General features: G+C 43.9%; 1 protein-coding gene across 1 annotated transcript; it reads right to left on the bottom strand.

The window, feature by feature from the left end:
• Positions 1-1,179: 1,179 nt before the first annotated feature.
• Positions 1,180-7,649, bottom strand: LOC145745945 (uncharacterized; the record flags this gene model as incomplete). The annotated part of the gene is made up of 3 exons (XM_082564125.1): positions 1,180-1,239; positions 4,560-4,610; positions 7,593-7,649. Coding segments are annotated over 3 exons (168 nt in total), but the record flags the coding sequence as incomplete, so codon positions are not given.
• Positions 7,650-15,077: the final 7,428 nt, after the last annotated feature.

Raw genomic sequence — 15,077 nt, 5'->3', positions numbered from 1 at the left:
TGAGAATGGTGAGGTTGGTGAGGATTGTGAAGATGGTGAGGAAAGTGAAGATACTGAGAATGGTGAGGATGCTGAGGATAGTGAGAATGTTGATAATGGTGAAGATGTTGAGGATGATGAGGATGATGAAGATGATGAGGATGATGAAGATAATAAAGATGATAAGGATCATGATGTTGATGAGGATGCTGAGGGTGATGAAGACGGTAAGGACGGTGATGACGGTAAGGTTGGTGAGGATAGTGAAGATGGTGAGGATGGTGAGGATGGTGAAGATGGTGAGGATGGTGAGGATGGTGAAGATGGTGAGGATGGTGAGGATTGTAAGGATGGAGCGGAGGGAGAGAATGGAGAAGGTGGTTAAAATGTTGAGGATGGTGAGGATGGTGATAAAGTTGCGAATGTTGAGGATGGTGAGATTGTTGAAGATGATGAGGATGATGAAGATGATGAGGATGATGAGGATGATGTGGATGATGAGGATGATGAGGATAGTGAGGATGGTGAGAATGGTGAGGATGGTGGGGATGGTGAGGATGGTGAGGATGGTGAGGATGTTAAGGATAATGAGGATGATGCGTCTGATGAGGATGATGAGGATGATAAGGAAAATGTGGATGATAAGGATGATGATGTTGATAAGGATGATAAAAATGATAAGGATGATAAGGATCATGATGTTGATGAGGATGCCGAGGGAAATGAAGACGGTAAGGACGGTGAGGTTGGTGAGGATAGTGAAGATGGTGAAGATGGTGAGGATGGTGAAGATGGTGAGGATGGTGTGGATGGTGAGGATGGTGAGGATTGTGAGGATGGTGAGGATTGTAAGGATGGGGAGGAGGGAGAGAATGGAGAGGATGGTTAAGATGGTGAGGATGGTGAGGATGGTGATAAAGTTGCGAATGTTGAGGATTGTGAGATTGTTGAAGATGATGAGGATGATGAGGATGATGAGGATGATGAGGATGATGAGGATGATGTGGATGATGAGGATGATGAGGATAGTGAGGATGGTGAGGATGGTGAGGATGGTGAGGATGTTAAGGATGATAAGGATGATGCGTCTGATGAGGATTATGAGGATGATAAGGAAAATGTGGATGATAAGGATGATGATGTTGATAAGGATGATAAAAATGATAAGGATGATGAGGATGATGAGGATGATATGGATGATGATGATGGTGAAGACGAGGGGGATGGTGAGGATGATGAGGTTGGTGAGGATGGTGAGAAAGGTGAGGATGGTGAGGATGTTGAGAATGGTGAGGATGGTAAGGATGGGAAGGATGGTGAGGATGATGAGGTTAATGAAGATGATGAGGATGATGAAGATGGTAAGGATAATAAGAATGAGAATGGTGAAGAGGGTTGGGATGTGAGAATGGTGAAGATGATGAGGATGATGAGGTTAATGGGGATGATGAGGATGATGAGGATAATAAGGATGTTGAAGATGTTGAGGATGATAAGAATGGTAAGGATGTTGAGGATGGTGAGGATAGTAAGGATGGTGAGAATGGTGAGGATGGTGAGGATGGTAAGGATGGTAAGGATGGTGAGGATTTTGGAAATGGTGTGGATGTTGAGGTTGATGAGGATAATGAGGATGATGCGGATGATGAGATCGGTGAGGATGGTGAGGATTGTGAAGATGGTGAGGATAGTGAAGATAGTGAGAATGGTGAGAATGCTGGGGACAGTGAGAATGTTGATAATGGTGAGTTTGGTGAAGATGTTGAGGATGGTGAGGATGGTGAGGATGGTGAGGATGGGAAGGATGATAAGGATAGTGAGGATTTTGGGAATGGTGTGGATGTTGAGGTTGATGAGGATAATGAGTATGATGAGGATGATGAGAATGGTGAGGATGGTGAGGATTGTGAAGATGGTGAGGATAGTGAAGATAGTGAGAATGGTGAGGATGCTGAGGATAGTGAGAATGTTGATAATGGTGAAGATGTTGAGGATGATGAGGATGATGAAGATTATGAGGATGATGAAGATAATAAGGATGATAAGGATCATGATGTTAATGAGGATGCTGAGGGTGATGAGGACGGTAAGGACGGTGATGACGGTGAGGTTGGTGAGGATGGTGAGGATGGTGAGGATGGTGAGGATGGTTAGGATGGTGAGGATGGTGAAGATGGTGAGGATGGTGAGGATGGTAAGGATGGTGAGGATGGTGAGGATAGAGAGGATGGTGAGGATTGTAAGGATGGAGAGGAGGGAGAGAATGGAACGGATGGTTAAGATGGTGAGGATGGTGAGGATGGTGAGGATGGTGATAAAGTTGCGAATGTTGAGGATGGTGAGATTGTTGAAGATGATGAGGATGATGGGGATGATGTGGATGATGAGGATGATGAAGATAGTGAGGATGGGGCGGATGGTGAGGATGGTGAGAATGGTGGGAATGTTGAAGATGATGAGGATGATGAGGATGATGAGGATGATGAGGATGATGATGATGAGGATGATGAGGTTAATGGAGATGATGAGGATGATGAGGATGATAAGGATGTTGAAGATGATGAGGATGGTAAGAATTGTAAAGATGTTGAGGATGGTGAAGATGGTAAGGATGGTGAGAATGGTGAGGATGGTGAGGATTGTAAGGATGATAAGGATGGGGAGGATTTTGGAAATGGTGTGGATTTTGAGGTTGATGAGGATAATGAGGATGATGTGGATGATGAGAATGGTGAGAATGGTGAGAATTGTGAAGATGGTGAGGATAGTGAAGATAGTGGGAATGGTGAGGATGCTGAGGATAGTGAGAATGTTGATAATGGTGAGTTTGGTGAAAATGTTGCGGATGATGAGGATGATGAAGAAGATGAGGATAATGAGGATGATGAGGATGATGAGGACGGTGAGGACGGTGATGACGGTGAGGTTTGTAAGGATGGTGAGGATATTGAGAATAGTGAGGATGGTGAGGATGGTGAGGATGGTGAGGATGGTGAGGATGGTAAGGATTATGATGATGATGAGGATGATGAGAAAGATGAAGATGGTGAGAATGGTGAAAATGGTGAAGATGGTGAGGATGGTGAGAATGGTGAGAATGTTGAGAATGGTGAAGATGGTGAGGATGATAAAGTTGGTAAGGTTGGTGAGAATTGTGAGGATGGTGAGGATGGTGAGGATAGTGATAAAAGTGAGTATGGTGAGGATGTTGAGGATGGTGAGAATGGTGAGGATGGTGAGGATAGTGAGGATGGTAAGGATTGTAAAGATGGAGAATATGATGAGGATGGTAAGGATGGTGAGAATGGTGAGGATGATGAGGACGATGAGGATGATGAGGATGATGAGGATGATAAGGATGATGAGGATAGCGAAGATGATGAGGATGATGAGGATGATATGGATGATGAGGATGATAAGGATGATGAGGATTATGAGGATGATGAGGATGGTGATGACGGTGAGGATGGTGAGGATGGAGAGGATGGTGAGGATGGTGAGGATGGAGAGAATATGGAGGATGGAGAGCATGGTGATAATCGTGAGAATGATGAAGATAGTAAGGATGGTGAGGATGATGAGGATAATGAGAATGGTGAGGATTGTGAGGATGGTGAGGATGGTGAGGATGTTGTGGTGGGTGAGGACGGTGTGGATGGTGAGGATGGAGAGAATGAAGAGGATGGTGAAGATGGTGAGGATTGTGAGGATGGTGAGGATGGTGAAAATGTTGAGGATGATAAGGATGATGAGGATAATAAGGATGAAAAAGATGGTGCGGAAGGAGAGGACGGTGAGGATGGTGAAGATCGTAAGGATGGTGAATATGATGAAGATGATAAGGATGGTGAGGATGTTGAGGATGATGAGGATGATGAGGATGGTGAGGATGGTGATGTTGGTGAAGATGCTGAGGATAGTGAGGATTGTGCGGTTGGTGGGGATGGTGAGGATGGTGAGGATGGTGTGGATGTTGAGGATAATGAGAATGATGAGGATAATGAGGATGATGAGGATGATGAGGATGATGAGGATAATGTGGATGATAAGGATGATCAAGATGATGAGGATGGTGAAGACGATGGGTATGGTCAAGATAGTGATAATGGTGAGGATGGTAAGGTTGGTGAGGATGGTGAGGATGGTGAGGATAGTGAAGATGGTGAGGATCGTGAGGATGGTCAAGATAGTGAGGATGGTGAGGATGGTAAGAATGATGATGATAATGAAGATGATGAGGATGCTAAAGATTGTAAGTATAAAGAGAATGAAGAGAATGGAAATAATGGAGATAATGGTGAGGATGGTGTGGATGATAAGAATGATGAGGATGATAAGGATGATGAGGATGATGAGGATGATGAGAATAATAAGGAAGATGAGGATGATGAGGATGATGAGGATGATGAGAGTGATAAGGATGATAAGGATGGTGAGGATGGTGAGGTTGGTGAGGATGGTGAAGATGGTGAGGATGGTGAGGATGGTGAGGATGGTGAAGACGGTGGGGATGGTCAGGATGGTAATAATGGTGAGGATGGTGAAGTCGGTGAAGATGGTGAGGATGGTGTAGACGGTGAGGACGGTGAGGTGGGTGAGGATGGAGAGAATGGTGAGGATGGTGAGGATGGTGAGGATGGTGTGGACGGTGAGGTCGGTGAGGATGGTGAAGATGGAGAGAATGGAAAGGATGGTGAAGATGGTGAGGATGGCGAGGATGGTGAGGATTGTAAAGATGGTGTGGATGATGAAAATGTTGAGGATGATAAGGATGATGAGGATGATGAAGATGAAGAGGATGGTGCGCAGGGAGAGGACGGTGAGGATGGTGAAGATCGTGAGGATGGTGATGATGGTAATGATGGTAAGGATGGTGAGGATGGTGAGGATGGTGATGATGTTAAGGATGATGAGGATGTTGAGGATGAAGAGGATGATGAAGATCATGAGAATGGTGAGGATGGTGAGGATGGTGAGGATGGTGAGGATTATAAGGATGGAGAATGTGGTGAGGATGGTTAGGATGGTGAGGATAATGAGGATGATGAGGATGATGAGGATGATGAGGATGATGAGGATGATGAGGATGATGAAAATGATGAAGATGATTAGGATGATAAAGATGATAAAAATGATGAGGATGATAAGGATGATGAGGATTATGAGGATGATTAGGATGATGAGGATGGTGATGACGGTAAGCATGGTGAGGATGGTGAGAATGGTGAGAATGGTGATAAAGTTACGAATGGTGAGGATGGTGGGGATGTTGAAAATGATGAGGATGATATCATCCTTATCAACATCATCATCCTTAATTGATGCTGATGAGGATGATGAGGATGATAAGGAAAATGTGGATGATAAGGTTGATGATGTTGATACGGATGATGATGTTGATAAGGATGATGAAAATGATAAGGATGATGAGGATGATAAAAATGATGAGGGTGATGAGGATGGTGAAGGCGGTGGGGATGGTGAGGATGATGAGGTTGGTGAGGATGGTGAGGAAGGTAAGGATGGTGAGGATGGTGAGAATGGTGAGGATGGTGAGGATGGTGATGATGGTGAGGATGATGAGGTTGATGATGATGATGAGGATGATGAGGATGGCAAGAATGGTAAGAATGAGTATGGTGTAGATGGTTGGGATGTGAAAATGGTGAGGATGGTGGGGGTGGTGAGGATTGTGAAGATGATGAGGATGATGAGAATGATGAGGTTAATGGGGATGATGAGGATGATGAGGATGATGAGGATGATAAGGATGTTGAAGATGATAAGGATGATAAGAATGGTAAGGATGTTGAGGATGGTGAGGATGGTAAGGAAGGTGAGAATGGTGAGGATAATGAGGATGGTAAGGATGATAAGGATGGTGAGGATTTTGAGAATGGTGTGGATATTGAGGTTGATGAGGATAGTGAGGATGATGAGGATGATGAGAATGGTGAGGATGGTGAGGATTGTGAAGTTGGTGAGGATAGTGTAGATAGTGAGAATGGTGAGTATGCTGAGGATAGTGAGAATGTTGATAATGGTGAAGATGTTGAGGATGATGAGGATGATGAAGATGATGAGGTTGATAAAAATGATGAGGATGATAAAGATGATGAGGATTATGAGGATGATGAGGATGATGTGGATGATGAGGATGATGAGGATGGTGATGACGGAAAGGATGGTGAGGATGATGAGGATGTTGAAAATGATGAGGATGATATCATCCATATCAACATCATCATCCTTAATTGAGGCTGATGAGGATGATGAGGATGATAAGGAAAATGTGGATGATAAGGATGATGATGTTGATAAAGATGATGATGTTGATAAAAATGATGAAAATGATAAGGATGATGAGGATGATGAGGATGGTGAAGACGGTGGGGATGGTGAGGATGATTAGGTTGGTGAGGATGATGAGGAAGGTGAGGATGGTGAGGATGGTGAGGATGGTGAGAATGGTGAGGATGGTGAGGATGGTGAGGATGATGACGATGGTGAGGATGGTGAGGATGGTGAGGATGATGAGGTTGATGTAGATGATGAGGATGATGAGGATGGTAAGGTTGGTAAGAATGAGAATGGTGAAGATAGTTGAGATATGAGAATGGTGAGGATGGTAGGGTTGGTGAGGATGGTGAAGATGATGAGGATGATAAGGATGATGAGGATGATAAGAATAATGAGGTTAATGGGGATGATGAGGATGATGAGGATGATGAGGATGTTAAGGATGATAAAGATGATGAAGATGATGAGGATGATATGAATGGTAAAGATGTTGAGGATGGTGAGGATGGTAAGGATGGTGAGAATGGTGAGAATGGTAAGGATGGTGAGGATGGTAAGTATGATAAGGATGGTGAGGATTTTAGGAATGGTGTGGATGATGAGGTTGATGAGGATAGTGAGAATGATAAAAATGATGAGGATGATAAGGATGTTGAGGATGGTGAGGATGGTGAGGATGGTGAGAATGGTAAGGATGATAAGGATGGTGAGGATTTTGGGAACGGTGTGGATGTTGAGGTTGATGAAGATAATGAGTATGATGAGGATGATGAGAATGGTGAGGTTGGTGAGGTTAGTGAAGATGGTGAGGAAAGTGAAGATACTGAGAATGGTGAGGATGCTGAGGATAATGAGAATGTTGATAATGGTGAAGATGTTGAGGATGATGAGGATGATGAAGATGATGAGGATGATGAGGATGATGAAGATAATAAGGATGATAAGGATCATGATGTTGATGAGAATGCTAAGGGTGATGAAGACGGTAAGGACGGTGATGACGGTGAGGTTGGTGAGGATAGTGAAGATTGTGAGGATGGTGAGGATGGTGAAGATGGTGAGGATGGTGAGGATGGTGAGAATGGTGAGGATGGTGAGGATTGTAAGGATGGAGCGGAGGGAGAGAATGGAGAAGGTGGTTAAGATGGTAAGGATGGTGAGGATGGTGATAAAGTTGCAAATGTTGAGGATAGTGAGATTGTTGAAGATGATGAGGATGATGAAGATGATGAGGATGATGAGGATGATGTGGATGATGAGGATGATGAGGATAGTGAGGATGGTGAGGATGGTGAGGATGGTGGGGATGGTGAGGATAATGAGGATGGTGAGGATGTTGAGGATGATGAGGATGATGCGTCTGATGAGGATGATGAGAATGATGAGGATGATAAGGAAAATGTGGATGATAAGGATGATGATGTTGATAAGGATGATAAAAATGATAAGAATAATAAGGATCTTGATGTTGATGAGGATGCTGAGAGTGATGAAGACGGTAAGGACGGTGAGGTTGGTGAGGATAGTGAAGATGGTGAGGATGGTGAAGATGGTGAGGATGGTGTGGATGGTGGGGATGGTGAGGATTGTGAGGATGGTGAGGATTGTAAGGATGGGGAGGAGGGAGAGAATGGAGAGGATGGTTAAGATGGTGAGGATGGTGAGGATGGTGATAAAGTTGCGAATGTTGAGGATGGTGAGATTGTTGAAGATGATGAGGATGATGAGGATGATGAGGATGATGAGGATGATGAGGATGATGTGGATGATGAGGATGATAAAGATAGTGAGGATGGTGAGGATGGTGAGGATGTTAAGGATGATAAGGATGATGCGTCTGATGAGGATGATGAGGATGATAAGGAAAATGTGGATGATAAGGATGATGATGTTGATAAGGATGATAAAAATGATAAGGATGATGAGGATGATGAGGATGATAAGGATGATGATGATGGTGAAGACGAGGGGGATGGTGAGGATGATGAGGTTGGTGAGGATGGTGAGAATGGTGAGGATGGTGAGGATGGGAAGGATGGTGAGGATGATGAGGTTAATGAAGATGATGAGGATGATGAAGATGGTAAGGATGATAAGATTGAGAATGGTGAAGATGGTTGGGATGTGAGAATGGTGAAGATGATGAGGATGATGAGGTTAATGGGGATGATGAGGATGATGAGGATAATAAGGATGTTGAAGATGATGAGGATGAAAAGAATGGTAAGAATGTTGAGGATGGTGAGGATGGTGAGGATGGTAAGGATGGTGAGAATGGTGAGGATGGTGAGGATGGTAAGGATGGTAAGGATGGTAAGGATTTTGGAAATGGTGTGGATGTTGAGGTTGATGAGGATAATGAGGATGATGCGGATGATGAGATCGGTGAGGATGGTGAGGATTGTGAAGATGGTGAGGATAGTGAAGATAGTGAGAATGGTGAGGATGCTGGGGATAGTGAGAATGTTGATAATGGTGAGTTTGGTGAAGATGTTGAGGATGGTGAGGATGGTGAGGATGGGAAGGATGATAAGGATAGTGAAGATTTTGGGAATGGTGTGGATGTTGAGGTTGATGAGGATAATGAGTATGATGAGGATGATGAGAATGGTGAGGATGGTGAGGATTGTGAAGATGGTGAGGATAGTGAAGATAGTGAGAATGGTGAGGATGCTGAGGATAGTGAGAATGTTGATAATGGTGAAGATGTTGAGGATGATGAGGATGATGAAGATTATGAGGATGATGAAGATAATAAGGATGATAAGGATCATGATGTTGATGAGGATGCTGAGGGTGATGAGGACGGTAAGGATGGTGATAACGGTGAGGTTGGTGAGGATGGTGAGGATGGTGCGGATGGTGAGGATGAAGAGAATATGGAGGATGGAGAGCATGGTGATAATCGTGAGAATGATGAAGATAGTAAGGATGGTGAGGATGATGAGGATAATGAGAATGGTGAGGATTGTGAGGATGGTGAGGATGGTGAGGATGTTGTGGTGGGTGAGGACGGTGTGGATGGTGAGGATGGAGAGAATGAAGAGGATGGTGAAGATGGTGAGGAATGTGAGGATGGTGAGGATGGTGAGGATGGTGAAAATGTTGAGGATGATAAGGATGATGAGGATAATAAGGATGAAAAAGATGGTGCGGAAGGAGAGGACGGTGAGGATGGTGAAGATCGTAAGGATGGTGAATATGATGAAGATGATAAGGATGGTGAGGATGTTGAGGATGATGAGGATGATGAGGATGGTGAGGATGGTGATGTTGGTGAAGATGCTGAGGATAGTGAGGATTGTGCGGTTGGTGGGGATGGTGAGGATGGTGAGGATGGTGTGGATGTTGAGGATAATGAGAATGATGAGGATAATGAGGATGATGAGGATGATGAGGATGATGAGGATAATGTGGATGATAAGGATGATCAAGATGATGAGGATGGTGAAGACGATGGGTATGGTCAAGATAGTGATAATGGTGAGGATGGTAAGGTTGGTGAGGATGGTGAGGATGGTGAGGATGGTGAGGATGGTGAGGATAGTGAAGATGGTGAGGATCGTGAGGATGGTCAAGATAGTGAGGATGGTGAGGATGGTAAGAATGATGATGATAATGAAGATGATGAGGATGCTAAAGATTGTAAGTATAAAGAGAATGAAGAGAATGGAAATAATGGAGATAATGGTGAGGATGGTGTGGATGATAAGAATGATGAGGATGATAAGGATGATGAGGATGATGAGGATGATGAGTATAATAAGGAAGATGAGGATGATGAGGATGATGAGGATGATGAGAGTGATAAGGATGATAAGGATGGTGAGGATGGTGAGGTTGGTGAGGATGGTGAAGATGGTGAGGATGGTGAGGATGGTGAGGATGGTGAAGACGGTGGGGATGGTCAGGATGGTAATAATGGTGAGGATGGTGAAGTCGGTGAAGATGGTGAGGATGGTGTAGACGGTGAGGACGGTGAGGTGGGTGAGGATGGAGAGAATGGTGAGGATGGTGAGGATGGTGAGGATGGTGTGGACGGTGAGGTCGGTGAGGATGGTGAAGGTGGAGAGAATGGAAAGGATGGTGAAGATGGTGAGGATGGCGAGGATGGTGAGGATTGTAAAGATGGTGTGGATGATGAAAATGTTGAGGATGATAAGGATGATGAGGATGATGAAGATGAAGAGGATGGTGCGCAGGGAGAGGACGGTGAGGATGGTGAAGATCGTGAGGATGGTGATGATGGTAATGATGGTAAGGATGGTGAGGATGGCGAGGATGGTGATGATGTTAAGGATGATGAGGATGTTGAGGATGAAGAGGATGATGAAGATCATGAGAATGGTGAGGATGGTGAGGATGGTGAGGATGGTGAGGATTATAAGGATGGAGAATGTGGTGAGGATGGTTAGGATTGTGAGGATAATGAGGATGATGAGGATGATGAGGATGATGAGGATGATGAGGATGATGAGGATGATGAAAATGATGAAGATGATTAGGATGATAAAGATGATAAAAATGATGAGGATGATAAGGATGATGAGGATTATGAGGATGATTAGGATGATGAGGATGGTGATGACGGTAAGCATGGTGAGGATGGTGAGAATGGTGAGAATGGTGATAAAGTTACGAATGGTGAGGATGGTGGGGATGTTGAAAATGATGAGGATGATATCATCCTTATCAACATCATCATCCTTAATTGATGCTGATGAGGATGATGAGGATGATAAGGAAAATGTGGATGATAAGGTTGATGATGTTGATACGGATGATGATGTTGATAAGGATGATGAAAATGATAAGGATGATGAGGATGATAAAAATGATGAGGGTGATGAGGATGGTGAAGGCGGTGGGGATGGTGAGGATGATGAGGTTGGTGAGGATGGTGAGGAAGGTAAGGATGGTGAGGATGGTGAGAATGGTGAGGATGGTGAGGATGGTGATGATGGTTAGGATGATGAGGTTGATGATGATGATGAGGATGATGAGGATGGCAAGAATGGTAAGAATGAGTATGGTGTAGATGGTTGGGATGTGAAAATGGTGAGGATGGTGGGGGTGGTGAGGATTGTGAAGATGATGAGGATGATGAGAATGATGAGGTTAATGGGGATGATGAGGATGATGAGGATGATGAGGATGATAAGGATGTTGAAGATGATAAGGATGATAAGAATGGTAAGGATGTTGAGGATGGTGAGGATGGTAAAGAAGGTGAGAATGGTGAGGATAATGAGGATGGTAAGGATGATAAGGATGGTGAGGATTTTGAGAATGGTGTGGATATTGAGGTTGATGAGGATAGTGAGGATGATGAGGATGATGAGAATGGTGAGGATGGTGAGGATTGTGAAGTTGGTGAGGATAGTGTAGATAGTGAGAATGGTGAGTATGCTGAGGATAGTGAGAATGTTGATAATGGTGAAGATGTTGAGGATGATGAGGATGATGAAGATGATGAGGTTGATAAAAATGATGAGGATGATAAAGATGATGAGGATTATGAGGATGATGAGGATGATGTGGATGATGAGGATGATGAGGATGGTGATGACGGAAAGGATGGTGAGGATGATGAGGATGTTGAAAATGATGAGGATGATATCATCCATATCAACATCATCATCCTTAATTGAGGCTGATGAGGATGATGAGGATGATAAGGAAAATGTGGATGATAAGGATGATGATGTTGATAAAGATGATGATGTTGATAAAAATGATGAAAATGATAAGGATGATGAGGATGATGAGGATGGTGAAGACGGTGGGGATGGTGAGGATGATTAGGTTGGTGAGGATGATGAGGAAGGTGAGGATGGTGAGGATGGTGAGGATGGTGAGAATGGTGAGAATGGTGAGGATGGTGAGGATGGTGAGGATGATGACGATGGTGAGGATGGTGAGGATGGTGAGGATGATGAGGTTGATGTAGATGATGAGGATGATGAGGATGGTAAGGTTGGTAAGAATGAGAATGGTGAAGATAGTTGAGATATGAGAATGGTGAGGATGGTAGGGTTGGTGAGGATGGTGAAGATGATGAGGATGATAAGGATGATGAGGATGATAAGAATAATGAGGTTAATGGGGATGATGAGGATGATGAGGATGATGAGGATGTTAAGGATGATAAAGATGATGAAGATGATGAGGATGATATGAATGGTAAAGATGTTGAGGATGGTGAGGATGGTAAGGATGGTGAGAATGGTGAGAATGGTAAGGATGGTGAGGATGGTAAGTATGATAAGGATGGTGAGGATTTTAGGAATGGTGTGGATGATGAGGTTGATGAGGATAGTGAGAATGATAAAAATGATGAGGATGATAAGGATGTTGAGGATGGTGAGGATGGTGAGGATGGTGAGAATGGTAAGGATGATAAGGATGGTGAGGATTTTGGGAACGGTGTGGATGTTGAGGTTGATGAAGATAATGAGTATGATGAGGATGATGAGAATGGTGAGGTTGGTGAGGTTAGTGAAGATGGTGAGGAAAGTGAAGATACTGAGAATGGTGAGGATGCTGAGGATAATGAGAATGTTGATAATGGTGAAGATGTTGAGGATGATGAGGATGATGAAGATGATGAGGATGATGAGGATGATGAAGATAATAAGGATGATAAGGATCATGATGTTGATGAGAATGCTAAGGGTGATGAAGACGGTAAGGACGGTGATGACGGTGAGGTTGGTGAGGATAGTGAAGATTGTGAGGATGGTGAGGATGGTGAAGATGGTGAGGATGGTGAGGATGGTGAGAATGGTGAGGATGGTGAGGATTGTAAGGATGGAGCGGAGGGAGAGAATGGAGAAGGTGGTTAAGATGGTAAGGATGGTGAGGATGGTGATAAAGTTGCAAATGTTGAGGATAGTGAGATTGTTGAAGATGATGAGGATGATGAAGATGATGAGGATGATGAGGATGATGTGGATGATGAGGATGATGAGGATAGTGAGGATGGTGAGGATGGTGAGGATGGTGGGGATGGTGAGGATAATGAGGATGGTGAGGATGTTGAGGATGATGAGGATGATGCGTCTGATGAGGATGATGAGGATGATGAGGATGATAAGGAAAATGTGGATGATAAGGATGATGATGTTGATAAGGATGATAAAAATGATAAGAATAATAAGGATCTTGATGTTGATGAGGATGCTGAGAGTGATGAAGACGGTAAGGACGGTGAGGTTGGTGAGGATAGTGAAGATGGTGAGGATGGTGAAGATGGTGAGGATGGTGTGGATGGTGGGGATGGTGAGGATTGTGAGGATGGTGAAGATTGTAAGGATGGGGAGGAGGGAGAGAATGGAGAGGATGGTTAAGATAGTGAGGATGGTGAGGATGGTGATAAAGTTGCGAATGTTGAGGATGGTGAGATTGTTGAAGATGATGAGGATGATGAGGATGATGAGGATGATGAGGATGATGAGGATGATGTGGATGATGAGGATGATAAAGATAGTGAGGATGGTGAGGATGGTGAGGATGTTAAGGATGATAAGGATGATGCGTCTGATGAGGATGATGAGGATGATAAGGAAAATGTGGATGATAAGGATGATGATGTTGATAAGGATGATAAAAATGATAAGGATGATGAGGATGATGAGGATGATAAGGATGATGATGATGGTGAAGACGAGGGGGATGGTGAGGATGATGAGGTTGGTGAGGATGGTGAGAATGGTGAGGATGGTGAGGATGGGAAGGATGGTGAGGATGATGAGGTTAATGAAGATGATGAGGATGATGAAGATGGTAAGGATGATAAGATTGAGAATGGTGAAGATGGTTGGGATGTGAGAATGGTGAAGATGATGAGGATGATGAGGTTAATGGGGATGATGAGGATGATGAGGATAATAAGGATGTTGAAGATGATGAGGATGAAAAGAATGGTAAGAATGTTGAGGATGGTGAGGATGGTGAGGATGGTAAGGATGGTGAGAATGGTGAGGATGGTGAGGATGGTAAGGATGGTAAGGATTTTGGAAATGGTGTGGATGTTGAGGTTGATGAGGATAATGAGGATGATGCGGATGATGAGATCGGTGAGGATGGTGAGGATTGTGAAGATGGTGAGGATAGTGAAGATAGTGAGAATGGTGAGGATGCTGGGGATAGTGAGAATGTTGATAATGGTGAGTTTGGTGAAGATGTTGAGGATGGTGAGGATGGTGAGGATGGGAAGGATGATAAGGATAGTGAAGATTTTGGGAATGGTGTGGATGTTGAGGTTGATGAGGATAATGAGTATGATGAGGATGATGAGAATGGTGAGGATGGTGAGGATTGTGAAGATGGTGAGGATAGTGAAGATAGTGAGAATGGTGAGGATGCTGAGGATAGTGAGAATGTTGATAATGGTGAAGATGTTGAGGATGATGAGGATGATGAAGATTATGAGGATGATGAAGATAATAAGGATGATAAGGATCATGATGTTGATGAGGATGCTGAGGGTGATGAGGACGGTAAGGATGGTGATAACGGTGAGGTTGGTGAGGATGGTGAGGATGGTGCGGATGGTGAGGATGGAGAGAATATGGAGGATGGAGAGCATGGTGATAATCGTGAGAATGATGAAGATAGTAAGGATGGTGAGGATGATGAGGATAATGAGAATGGTGAGGATTGTGAGGATGGTGAGGATGGTGAGGATGTTGTGGTGGGTGAGGACGGTGTGGATGGTGAGGATGGAGAGAATGAAGAGGATGGTGAAGATGGTGAGGAATGTGAGGATGGTGAGGATGGTGAAAATGTTGAGGATG

The sequence above is a fragment of the Corella eumyota genome, chromosome 3 (assembly GCF_963082875.1).
Source record: "Corella eumyota chromosome 3, kaCorEumy4.1, whole genome shotgun sequence".
In the NCBI taxonomy this organism is placed as follows: domain Eukaryota; kingdom Metazoa; phylum Chordata; class Ascidiacea; order Phlebobranchia; family Corellidae; genus Corella; species Corella eumyota.
This window is presented reverse-complemented; position numbering and strand designations above follow the sequence as displayed.